General features: G+C 45.7%; 1 protein-coding gene across 1 annotated transcript; it reads left to right on the forward strand.

Moving 5' to 3' along the window:
• Positions 1–2,273: 2,273 nt before the first annotated feature.
• LOC128271394 (phenoloxidase 8-like) lies at positions 2,274–4,804 on the forward strand. Its single transcript, XM_053008889.1, has 6 exons — positions 2,274–3,202; positions 3,284–3,385; positions 3,450–3,743; positions 3,812–4,145; positions 4,219–4,459; positions 4,528–4,804. Exons 1-6 carry the CDS (start codon positions 2,318–2,320, stop codon positions 4,727–4,729), a joined length of 2,058 nt encoding a protein of 685 aa, XP_052864849.1. The 5' UTR covers positions 2,274–2,317; the 3' UTR covers positions 4,730–4,804.
• The last annotated feature ends 7,116 nt before the right edge of the window (positions 4,805–11,920 follow it).

Below are 11,920 nucleotides of genomic sequence, written 5' to 3' on the forward strand. Positions count from 1 at the left end.
GTTTTTGGGAACCGTCGATTTTACACAACACACACACGTGCGCGCCGTTACACAGCAGCCAGCGGGGGAGGAGTACAGCAAAGGCAAAGGCAAGGGAAAAAAAGGCCACAATCTACATCTGAAAAATGCGTCACTTTTGTTGAAATCTTTCCTTTCATTCGTCCCCACCATGCGCTGTTTCGTTTTCAAACTCACTGGCGTAACTTCACACACGTCGTCGTCGGCGGCGGTTGTTTTTTCCTCTCTGTTTCTTTTTTTATGTTGCTTTAATTCTCCCCAGTAACCCGACCGATTGGGATCGAGCGCACACACAACCAACAACCATCCGATCACGGGCACGTTTGAAATTCAACTCTTGCTCTGGAAACTGACTGACTGAACTGGCCCCAACTTGGGGCTCGTCGTCTCACTGTGGCGAGATACGGCGAGAGTGAGCACGCTCTCGCTCTCACCGAGTGTTGCCGTGCGAGAGCGAAGAGAGAGGAGAGAAAGCTATCTTTGCGTGTGTGTGTTTGCGTTTGTTTTGTTTCCAGCTGATTCGCGGGTCTCTGGAATGTTGTTTACGTTTTCTCTTCGCGTCAAATCGCGTCACTTTTGCGTGCGCCGTCGATGGGAAAACTGTTGCTCCGCGGCTGCTGGAGCCCGGCTCGTAGCCAGGCTGCGGCAAATGGCCCCTGGAAACAGTTCTCCACAGCACTGTTCTTCTGTCACCGCAATCATGGGCAAGCAACCTTCGCCAATGTTTGCTTTTCTGTTTTGCACCGCAAGCGTTATGTGCTTCACCCAAAACCGGCGCAATGTGGAACGTTGAAACGGGGGCCAGCAGCCTTTCTTCAAGCAACAACATGTGGTCATACGGGTGGGGGGAGGGGGGCGTAGCGTAGCAACAGTTGAGAGAGTGCGGTTGCTTCCCGCTGAGAAAATGACAACAGTTGAGAGAAAATGACCGAAGTCAAATGTCTCTCGCAGGCCGACTGAGACATACACACACACACACACCCTCAAAGGGTCTGGCGTATATATTTCAAAGATCCGCCGCGTTGAAATATTTCAAACCAGCTGCTCCCCTTCATCGGGTTGAACCGAGGTTCGTTCGAAGAGAATGTTGAATGCCAAACATGAATGTTGCAGACGGGAAATAAAATTTAGTACCATTCGAGCCCCACTAATAAACTATAGGACATTGGTCTGAACAAACTGATATTGTCCTTGTTTAGTTTACTAAATGTTTCTTGCTTTATTTGTTAATATTTGTTATATTTTTGCAAGCGGAAAAACAGGCGCCAACAGCACATAAACAAGTTTTGTCATTCCAAAAAATAACATCTCAATCAAAATTATACGTGGTTTTCAAAAAGTAATGACAATTTTTTGTTTTTTCAAAAAATATTTTTTTATTCATGAACATCTATTTTGTCCCTTTGAAAGGAATCCCCATCAGATATTAAATACTTGTGGAAGCGTTTTTTACAATCCTCGAAGCATCAGCAAATCAGTTTTTGTGATCTTGTTCACCTCCTCCTTCGATGCCATTTTTATCTCCTCAATCGTAGTGTAGCGTCGTCATCTCAAGGGCCTGTTCAGGGTCACAGTCAGAGGCTCAAGGGCCTGTTCAGGGTCACACAGTCACAGTTCACAGTCAATCACATCTTCTCGGCCCTCTGAAAACATTTTGAACCACCGATAACCGCTGCTTTGGGTCATAATAGCTTCACCATAAGCCACAGTCAGCATTTTGGAATACTTCCGCGCACTTTGTTTTGTTTTTCACAGATATCACAAAACGAAAACCGAATGCACGCAACCCGCGTAAATACAAAATTATCATTACTTTTTTAGCAAAACACGTATGTAAACTGTAAATGAGAGCTTCAAATGTTTAGTCGGCTATAGCCCACAGGACATAGTACTATCGAATATGGTCAACACTCTTGCTTCTTGATATTGTTTGCCCAACTAACGCTTTCTAGGTCATAGGAACAAACACGTATCACGTTATTGCAACGAAATGCGTGTCAATTATTTTTATCGCGAGTGCTCTAAGGAGACCTTACGTCTTCTGATTATCGTAGTTTGCAACAATCTAAGTTTAAAAAGCATTGAAACCGTTCTACCACAAAACCACAGAGCGATTGTTGCAAACCACTTTGGATGGCAAATGGCATTGCCATGCGCATAGGCTTTTGAACGTTTCATTTTAAATAAAACGGCACAGTTGGTCAGTTTGGCACTCATTCTTTCAAAGTAGCAGCCGAGTTTCGAAGTTCGCGAAGTAGCAGCCGAGTGTTGTGCAGTGATTTGAGACACGCAGGTCGAGATGGCTTTGGACAACAACACCATTTTCCGCGGATTGCTCCAGAAACCGTACGAGCCAATGTTTGTCCCAAAATCGGATGGAAAGATTTACTACGATCTACCGGACACTTATCTAACCGACGAATATCGTCCTTTCGGACCAGCGATACAGAACCGCTTCAACGGGGATGCGGAAATACGTGTTCCATTTCCCAGCATTACGCCACCGAATCTGTCGTTTGCTGACGTCGTGAAACGTCGAGATGCGTTTTCAGTGTTCAATCCCGCACACCGCCGAGCGTCGAGTCAGCTGATTCAGCTGTTTCTCGATCAACCGGATCCCGCTCGCCTCAGTGCCGTCGCAGCGTACGTCCGCGATCGGATAAACGCTCCTCTCTTCCAGTACGCACTCTCCATTGCACTGATCCATCGCGAAGACACGCGCGACGTGCAGATTCCGAGTTTTCTGGAACTGTTTCCGGATCGATACGTGGACCCGGCCGTGTTTCCTCAGCTGCGCGAGAAGGGCAATCTGTTGGAAAGCGGCAACAGGGTTGCCATTGACATTCCGCCAAACTACACCGCGTCGGAACGCATCGAGGATCAGCGCGTGGCGTACTGGAGAGAAGATGTTGGCCTCAGTTTGCATCATTGGCACTGGCATTTGGTGTATCCGGCGACCGGGCCCGATCGAGTCGTGAGGAAAGATCGTCGCGGCGAACTGTTTTATCACATGCATCAGCAAACGATTGCCCGGTACAACATCGAGCGATACGCCAATGGGTTGGCGAAAATCCGATCGTACAGTCAGCTGCGCGAAACTATTCCGGAAGCGTACTTTCCCAAAATCGTAAGAAGTTCCGACGGCCGCGCGTACTCGCCCCGCTATCCTGACCAAGTGTTGAAGGTATGAGTATCAGCGTTCTCCTTCGAAACAATCGACATACATCTTACAGTAATATTAAATGTTCAAATTGTGGTCATTCAGGACGTAAATCGCACGGCAGATGAGTCCAATGTAAGAATTTCGGAAATGGAGGTGTGGATCAAACGGATACTGGATGCCATCGATAGCGGGGTTGCAGTGAAGGTGGGTATCTGCAGCATTCTCTCGGGACATCGTTCACTGTGTGTTTTTTCGATGTTTTCCCAAGACCAATGGAGACAGGGTGCCACTCGATAACAAGGATGGGATAGATATCCTCGCCGATATGGTGGAAGCCAGCACAATTTCCATAAACTTCAACTTTTATGGCGACTATCACCAAAACGGACACGTTATGCTAGGCTACATACACGATCCGGATAATTCTTATCTGGAGGGTGTTGGCGTAATGGGCGATCTTACTACGACTATGCGCGATCCTATATTCTATCGCTGGCATCAGCACATCGATGAAATCTTCGTACGGCACAAGCAACGCCTTCCGGCCTACACACATTCGGAGGTAAGTACTATATACTTCTTGTTCAGATGGTAACCAAAACATTCTGAATGCGATTGTTTTCTCTCAAGCTGGATTTTAGCAATATATCGATCGACTCGTTCGAAGTACAGCTTAACAGACAGAACGCTCCGAAAAATGTGCTTCTGACGTTTTGGCAACGGACCCAATTCGATCTCGGCACGGGGCTAGATTTCGTTCCAAAAGGAAACCTTTTCGTGACCTTCACACATATCCAACATGCTCCGTTCACGTATCGCATTCAAGCCACCAACCGTGCCAATACATCAAAGAAAGGAACCGTTCGACTGTTTTTAGGTCCAACTGTGGATCATCGCCGACAGGTTATGCCTTTCAGTGCCCAACGTAGGCATATGGTGGAGCTGGACAAGTTTACTGTGAATTGTAAGAGCATTTCAAAATATGTTACAAAATATGTTCAAAATATGTTCGTACGTAAAATGCTTCTTTTTTCCAGTACGTCCTGGAAGCAACTCGATCGTCCGACGGTCGGATCAATCCAATTTAACCATCCCGTACGAACAAACGTTCCGCAACATCGCAAAGTCCAGCCAACCAGGCGCTGACGTTTTCCAGTTCTGCAACTGTGGTTGGCCGTCACACTTGCTGCTGCCGAAAGGTTCGGCGGACGGCCTGGGGTATGACTTTTTTGCGATGATTTCCGATTACAGCCAAGATCGTGTGGAGGACATCAACGAGTAAGAACCTTGCTAGTAATAGAGAACCATAATGCTTAATTTGAATCGACGCATATGCATTGTTTCAGGAACGAGGTTTGCAGTGACGCACATATGTTTTGCGGGCTCCGCGATCGTCGTTACCCAGATGCACGCAGCATGGGATATCCGTTTGATCGGTTCACCTCGGAGTCCGTACGAAGTCTGCAGGATTTCACTTCGCCGTATAAGAACATGGCAACAACGCCGGTAACTATTCGTTTCACGAATACTGTGATTGCTCGGACGTGAATACATAACTGCTAACAACTGCTATCTTTTTCAATAAAATAAACATGATCTTATTTGGCCGTTTCAATTCGAAAACTACTCACTCACTACGTACTCATGAAAACCCGTTTGAAACAATTATGAAATATTTCATCGAAACGCTTGGATACGAACGTTTCTGGTGAGAAAACGCTTCGCACGGTGCGGTGTGCAGTTTGTAGAATATTGACGCAAATTGATAAACTCATATTGCGTAAAAGTAGTACTAGTTAATCAATAAACAATAAAATGAGAAATTTTGATCATATTTTTATTTAGAAAAGTATTAAAAACTATTTCTTTAGGAAGAAACAATTTTAAATATTGCTAATATATATTTTTTCAAAAGCCAAAGATTTTAAGTTCATCATCTAATTCGGGTTCGCACCAACCTCACTTGGAAATTGAATATTTAATTTATTTAAAAATTTTTCAAATAGGTTTTTCTTACATTCATGAAAATTATAACATTATAATAATTGTGGTTGTGATTGTACTTAGGATCAGGTGTGAAGAATGTTTCTTTCGTCTTATATAATCGAACAATACTGATAAATATTTTCTTAATCTGAGCCTTAACTGGCATAAATTCTGCATCACACCGTAAGCGGAAGAACGTAACCAACCTCCACAGAACATCTCGTATGTAGGTCACTGCCGTCGCGCCTCATTCGGATGCTCATACGGATGCAAACATTCCGAAGCAGAAAAAGTTACGCGCTCCGTGCAGTGCATCTATTTTTCTTTGTATCCAGCCTCAATCATCTTCGATAGTGGTATGCAAACCCCAACAAAGCAGTATTGTTTATTTTTTCAAACATACATGAAATTGGACTTCCAGAGGTTGATGTGGTTTGTTATTGTATTAAAACAAATTTTTTGAAAAAACCTCCATATTTTTAGACGCGGTTTGAAAGAAAATCCCAGCCTCAATCCCTGTTTCATTGACTGTAGCCAAAAATGTTTTAAAATACGAGCAATACCTCAAGCATTAAAGGATGTGTAAGGTTTAGAAGAAATGTTGGCCGTTTGAGGGCCGTTATCATCAATGTGCTAAGCGGAGGCGGATTTGCGGATAAGCGGAAGATAACCACAAACTAGTGTTGGTATGCTCTATTGGTCGTTTGAATTTTGACATTCGCCGTATTCTTTCCCTGTAAGGTGTGTGTGTCTGTCACCAAGTGAAGGCTAGTATTTGTGTGCTTGAACTCGCAAACCCGAGCGGAATTTTAGTGTGACCATGTTGCAAAACAAAAATATCTTGTGTATAGTTTTGCCACAACGTAACAGGACGAAATATGGCATAACCGAAAACACACGCACACACCTACTATCGTCAGCGGAAAGGAGCTTGTGTGAGAGGACGCGAAAAGCGTGCGCATGGAAAATAGAATGCAAACAGTAATGGCACACATGGCACAACTACTGTAGCAACAGCGGCACGAAAATTGTCGAGGGGTGTGCCGCCCGAGATTCGTATGGTTGTATTTCACCGACACTACATTCGGATGTACACTGGAGGGCGAAATTATATTCAGGCAAGACGAGCCAACCTACGAGAACTGTTTGTGAAACTCGACATTCCCAGTCAGATCGCTTCAGGTATTTTAGTCTTAACAGAAAAATACTATCTTAAAAATGTCAAAAATAAAAAAATATTACGATTATAGTGACAGTCACCGTCAGACAACGTGCTAAGCATAGCAACTAGTGGTAAATACGTTTGTAAATTCTTAAACATAAATTGTGTTAATTTAATAAAGAATTATCATTTTCAGCATAACGATTTTACAATGTGAAAAAAATGCTCATCATTGTGATTGCCTTTATTGTACTTCCATCAAATTATCTACTTAGAAAGGTAAATCGTCGAAATACAATACGATTAACGTAGATACTGACAATACAGCTCGTTAAAGTACTTCAGCATGTCAGCTTTTTACTGACATTTGAGTTTTACGAAAATGATGGTTTCAGTTGCTTTCGTTGGTTCTCGAATTGGACAATTTTTTTTAAGGGGATTTTAATCCGGGAGTTTTGAGCGCGTCGAAGCCAAGATATTTCGGGAAACTCTTATGGAAACCACTGTACATTATCAGTCCGCCGAGATTGTGTGGATTTGCATGGCGAAGGAAAGAAAAACACCGAAATAAACGGAATTTGAGTGTATGGTGGCCGCGAATACCAACACACCGCCGAGCGCGACCCGAACGCTCCCGATCGGCCCGATGGCCGCGATTTTCCACCTACCGAGATCGCGTTCGTGCCGAACAGCCGTTCGTCAGTTTACGGGCAGCAGTTGACGACGGCGGTAGCTGGTTAATTTTTGCAAACTTCCGGTGGCAGGCGTTGCTGCTGACAACCATCCTTTTGGGAGGAAAACAAAAAAAAACGCTACAATCTTCGTCGCGCCGGGAGTGGTTCAGAGTGTGATAACGGCGCGTTGCTAGTGTGCGAGAACAACTGGCACACGGAACGGCATGGAGTTAAAAAGCCACAGGCCGTGTGTACGTGCGTGTGTGTGAGGACATCATACGAGCCGCGGAGCCGTGTCCTGTTCGCGTGGAACATCCGAAAAAACAACACCCAACGTCGGCATACCCAGAAAATCAGGACGTTCCAGACCGGAAAATTTGCACCGTTTTCGTGACCATGAGAGCCGTTGCCGTCACGGCGTGAGCGTTTGTTTATTTTGGTCGCCCAGTCTTCGCCCGCCGGAAGTGACGGAAGCGGGTTGGAGCAAACCAAAGGAGCAGTAGTACCGCAGGTAAGCACGAACAGCGCCATTGTTTATCCGCCACGGTGTTGTGTCGTGACACAGTCGCCGGATGTTTGTCGTCGTGTTCGACGGTGACATCGCTCACCGTTGGCCGAGATTATTTAACCCGACTGTGCCAGATGACAGCTCTTGGGTTCGCGCCGGTTGCGCTCTTGCGCACCACCTCCCGCATGCTTCGCAAAGGATGCTATCTTGCTGCGTGCCAGGACGGCACTCTTTCTTCCACACCGGATGCCTTCGGATCCTTGCCGGGCCAAACGTCAGAATTGGTCTCAGAAGTCTCTCGCTCTCTCTCTCGCACTCGAGAGGCCTTGAAGGGGGCCACAATGCGTTTCCAAGGCGATAAGCTTGGGATCGGTTGCCGAAAAATGCCTAGCATTCGCGTGCCAGCATTCTAAAGTTTCGTCAGGTTATGAAATTCTTCATCTCCAACTTGCCCGGCCGGGGTCCTCTAGGGTATCTGTTTGCGCTTAACTTTTCCGCTCCGGTTCCCAGAGGTAATCGTGAACGCGGTAAACATCACTTCGCCACAGCATGGGTGCCGCCGAAAGGCGATTGGAGAAACGCCTACCTTCGGCACCTGTTTTGCGTGCTGCTGGTTTGTTTGTTATTGTTTCACCGACCGCGCAGCAACCGTCGCAGGGTCGCCACCCCGCGTCGTCAAAGGGGGAAAACTCTAAGCGTCGTTCAGAGGAAGTCAATTGGAAAATTGAGCAAACATCGATTATCCGAATGGAAGAAACTATCTAGAGAAAAATAAGATGCCCTCGTTAAACTCGGCCAGCGTGGCATGTACTTTCGATTCGCCTTCGCTTTTCTGTTCGGCTGGCTGCGCCAGGTAAGGGGCGGGTGAAAAACTAGCGACATTTTTAACGCTTTCGCTATTTTAGAACCGTGCTGCAACTGCAAAGTGGTGGCCCTCGCGCTTGTCCCATATGCGCGGAGAGATGCTAATCATTGTGTACTTTTTGGTGCGTGCTACGAGTAACCGAGCGGGACCATCTGTGTATCGTTACCGTTTGGTGCGTGAGTTACGTGTAAATGAAACGAGAAAATATCACAGCCCTTGGCCCCTATCACTGAGTAATTGTAAGAATAATATACTTTTTGAACGAATGAGAAACCTCCTGCAGGTTTTACTATGGTAAACTTTGGATACTTTGGGTATTTAGTTTACTTTACTTTCGTTTTTAATATCAAGTTATCATTTAGTTTTTCACTTCCTGAATGTTTCCACTTGTACAACGCACATAGCGGGAATAATTACGAAAACTGACATCGTCCGTTAGGCTGAATATATTCTGCAGATAAACAGTTTGTCAATAGTAAGAAGCACAAAACAAGAAGACGTACATCTTCGTGGTCTTGGGCGTATTGTCGCTGCCGTTGCTTCGGTGTCGGAAAAATGTCTGTGTCACGTAACGCGGCGTCACTAATCGCGTGAGGCGTTTTGTAACGCAAGGATTCACCCATCAATCAGATTCGACGCGAAAAAGTCCGTCGCAGACAAAGGGAAGGAGGCGGGTGCAGTGAGCCGCATCGATTTTGGGGTGGTAGCGTCGGTACGGTACGTGCGGCAACAACGATTTCACTTTCAGCCTTAACGGCCTACCACCGGCATCAGCGTGTGTATCCGACCCAACCGTCACGGTTTAACCTTATTTGTTTAAAGGCAACAACAACCACGCGCACCAGCCGAGTGCGGCTAATAGATCCGAGGATGTGATATCCTTGCCAGACTACGACACCCGGAGCGTCCCGGAGTGAAAGTAACTGTTTGTTTTGACTTTTCTTTTTTCCCGTTTCGGGCTTTTCACGAGGAAGAGTCATAAATCGCGATGCTTTTTTCTGTTGTTCGGTGAGCCCCAAGCGGCGTATGATGCACCGGAGCCGGATGAAATGAAACGGAAGGATGAAAGTCAAACAGGCGGCAGTTTCCGAATCGCCCGCGGGTACGCGCCCGGGAAGAAACCCGCGAACGTAAATCTCCCAATCGACCGTCCCCACACACCGTCACCGTGAGGAGTTTCTTTTCCGCGCCATTTTCCGCGCACCGGCTTTTCGGCTTCTTTATGATCTGCTGATGCGTTGGGTTTCCTGGTTATGGAGAAAAATGGCGAGAAAAAGTGTTTTGATGAGCCGTGGCGAAGCCGAAATGATTTACTTCATTGGGTACAGAATGGCTTCCGAACGGTGCCGGTTTGTTGTTCTGCCTTCTTGTTGCCATTGTGTTTTTCGGATTTTGCTGAATTCTTCGAGGTTGAAGAAAATGCCGCCTTTTGATCTAACATCGCAACGAGATTCGGTCGACGCAGCCTGTTTAATAGGGCAAAAGATTATAGACAAAATGGCCAACTTTATGTCGGTCTTGACCTATTCGAACGGTATTGGCACAGAAACTGAAACAATGGCCCAGTTTGCGAAACTTTCGACTGCGCTAAGTTTAAATTAGGTGTAAACTTCATCATCATTACTCTTCCGTTGCGAGAGTGAATTAAGAATTTTAAGACCAACGATTATCCCATTCATTTAATCCCTATACTGCTGTGCTGGAGAAGTTTCGGACCGGAAAACCGGTGAAACATAACTTACTGGGCTGCTGTCTCTGCTCTGCAAACTGCATTCCTCATTCCGCTATCGATTGCAAAAAAATACGCTTCATTTGCCGTTTCCCCAGGGAAGTGAGTTTTGCGAAGACCCGAGGGCTGCATGTCTTCCCGGAGCGAGAGAACGAGGTGGAATTTAATTTTTCATTCCACGTAATGAAGATTCATCTGATGAGCAAAGTTGAACTGGCCCAGGCACGGATACGAGAAGCGCTCTCCCGTGTCTAGTTGCATCACACGATACAGTACCGTTCTTTACTCCAACTTTATTCGTCCACATCGTCCCCTTCAATTGTAATTTGCCGTAAGTGGAAATTATGTCACCGGGAAAATGGTTCCGGTTCGGCTCAAGCCGAATGCAGGCGCTTGTGACCTTGTATGGTATGGCTCTAATCCTTCGGGGAGACTTTCGTAGGATTCGGGTTTCTTATAATGGATGGATGGAAGAATTTCTCAGTATTTTTATCAGCTATTCAAGCTGATAATTTTTTTTACTAGAATCAATCCACGTTCATGCTCACTCCGAGTGCGTTTAGAGCTTCTCCCCAGCAATGATGCTCCAATACTTGAAGTACATTTGTTACGGTAATTCTCGTCCAAGATTCTAATTAAAACCAACAGCCACCCGTTCACTTGCTAGCATCTCTCGATTTCTGCAAATTGGAGCATCAATTAATTGCCACTCGCTTGTGCTTGTGGACCTTCAAGGAAGCACCATCACCATCCGTGGTCGGGAAAAGACCCCTTCTCGTGTCGGAAATGCAACCTGCTCTCGCAACACATTAATCATTTCTTAGCAGCCCCCCATATAATTAGATCAGTTGCCATTGGCGCGCTTAGGTTCGATTTGCGTAGAGGGAGCGTACCTTAGAGGGCTGATGTTGCAGAAATGAGGAACTCCCAAATGGAAGGTAAACCAGGGCCAGTATTCTCGGAAGAGTCGCGATTTGATATAACCGAAGTCATGAGGGAGAAGTAGAAACGTCGTTTGTCTGTATAGGGTTTAAAATCCTTACTGTCCCCATTGAATCGATTAGAACTGATTGTATAGAAATTGATTTTTACCTAAGTTTTGTGGGATGGTAGAGAATTAAATTAATTCACCAGATGACACGCTGATGGGTACGGGTCTTTTCAGCTAATTGGCTTCCCGTAACCTAAAACGAAACCCGAAACCGTTTAATGCTTACTGCTAGTAGATTGTGCTATGGACACTTTCGATAATGAGCTCATCAGGCTACTGATGATCTATGTAGCACAGGCGGAGTTTAGGTGGCATCTTGCGTTCCGGTCACCTAGGTGATATCGTGTGCGAATCTTGGCGACACTTGTACACTCCAATGAACTAATTCCATCTAGTCATCGGATAACAAATGCAACGAAAACAGTGGTCGAACAGCTGTCGTGAGATATGCGTTCCGAGGAAGAGGAATTATTGCCTTACCAAATGCTTAACTCGATTATATTCCCACCGGAACCGGATACCATGTTAAATTTGAGTCTTTCTTTGAGGAAAATCAAACTACTCATAAACCCCTTTCCTTAACGGCGACAATCGCACTCGTCCCGTGGCAGTTTCACTTTTTCTTCAACGCTGCTTTACGCTGGTCGGTGCGTCGATCGCTGTAAGTAGACCCCGACATGAATAGGGCTAAAGTGTGCACACTCGTTTACCGTTACGCGCGTCACGTTTTTCAGGACATTTGCCCGCTGGGTCGGGATTTTCCACTTGTCTGCCACGATCCACTTTTGTAGGAAGCGTTTCGGAATCGTTGAAGTGAAATTGAA

The sequence above is a fragment of the Anopheles cruzii genome, chromosome 3 (genome assembly GCF_943734635.1).
Source record: "Anopheles cruzii chromosome 3, idAnoCruzAS_RS32_06, whole genome shotgun sequence".
NCBI classification, from domain to species: Eukaryota; Metazoa; Arthropoda; class Insecta; order Diptera; family Culicidae; genus Anopheles; species Anopheles cruzii.

Bases quoted from the DNA above. Each gene is read 5' to 3' on its own strand.
- LOC128271394 (XM_053008889.1), top strand. From the start codon at position 2,318: ATGGCTTTGGACAACAACACCATTTTCCGCGGATTGCTCCAGAAACCG. The intron at 3,386-3,449 runs GTGGGTATCTGC...TGTTTTCCCAAG, and splicing joins ATAGCGGGGTTGCAGTGAAG to ACCAATGGAGACAGGGTGCC. The intron at 4,460-4,527 runs GTAAGAACCTTG...GCATTGTTTCAG, and splicing joins CGTGTGGAGGACATCAACGA to GAACGAGGTTTGCAGTGACG.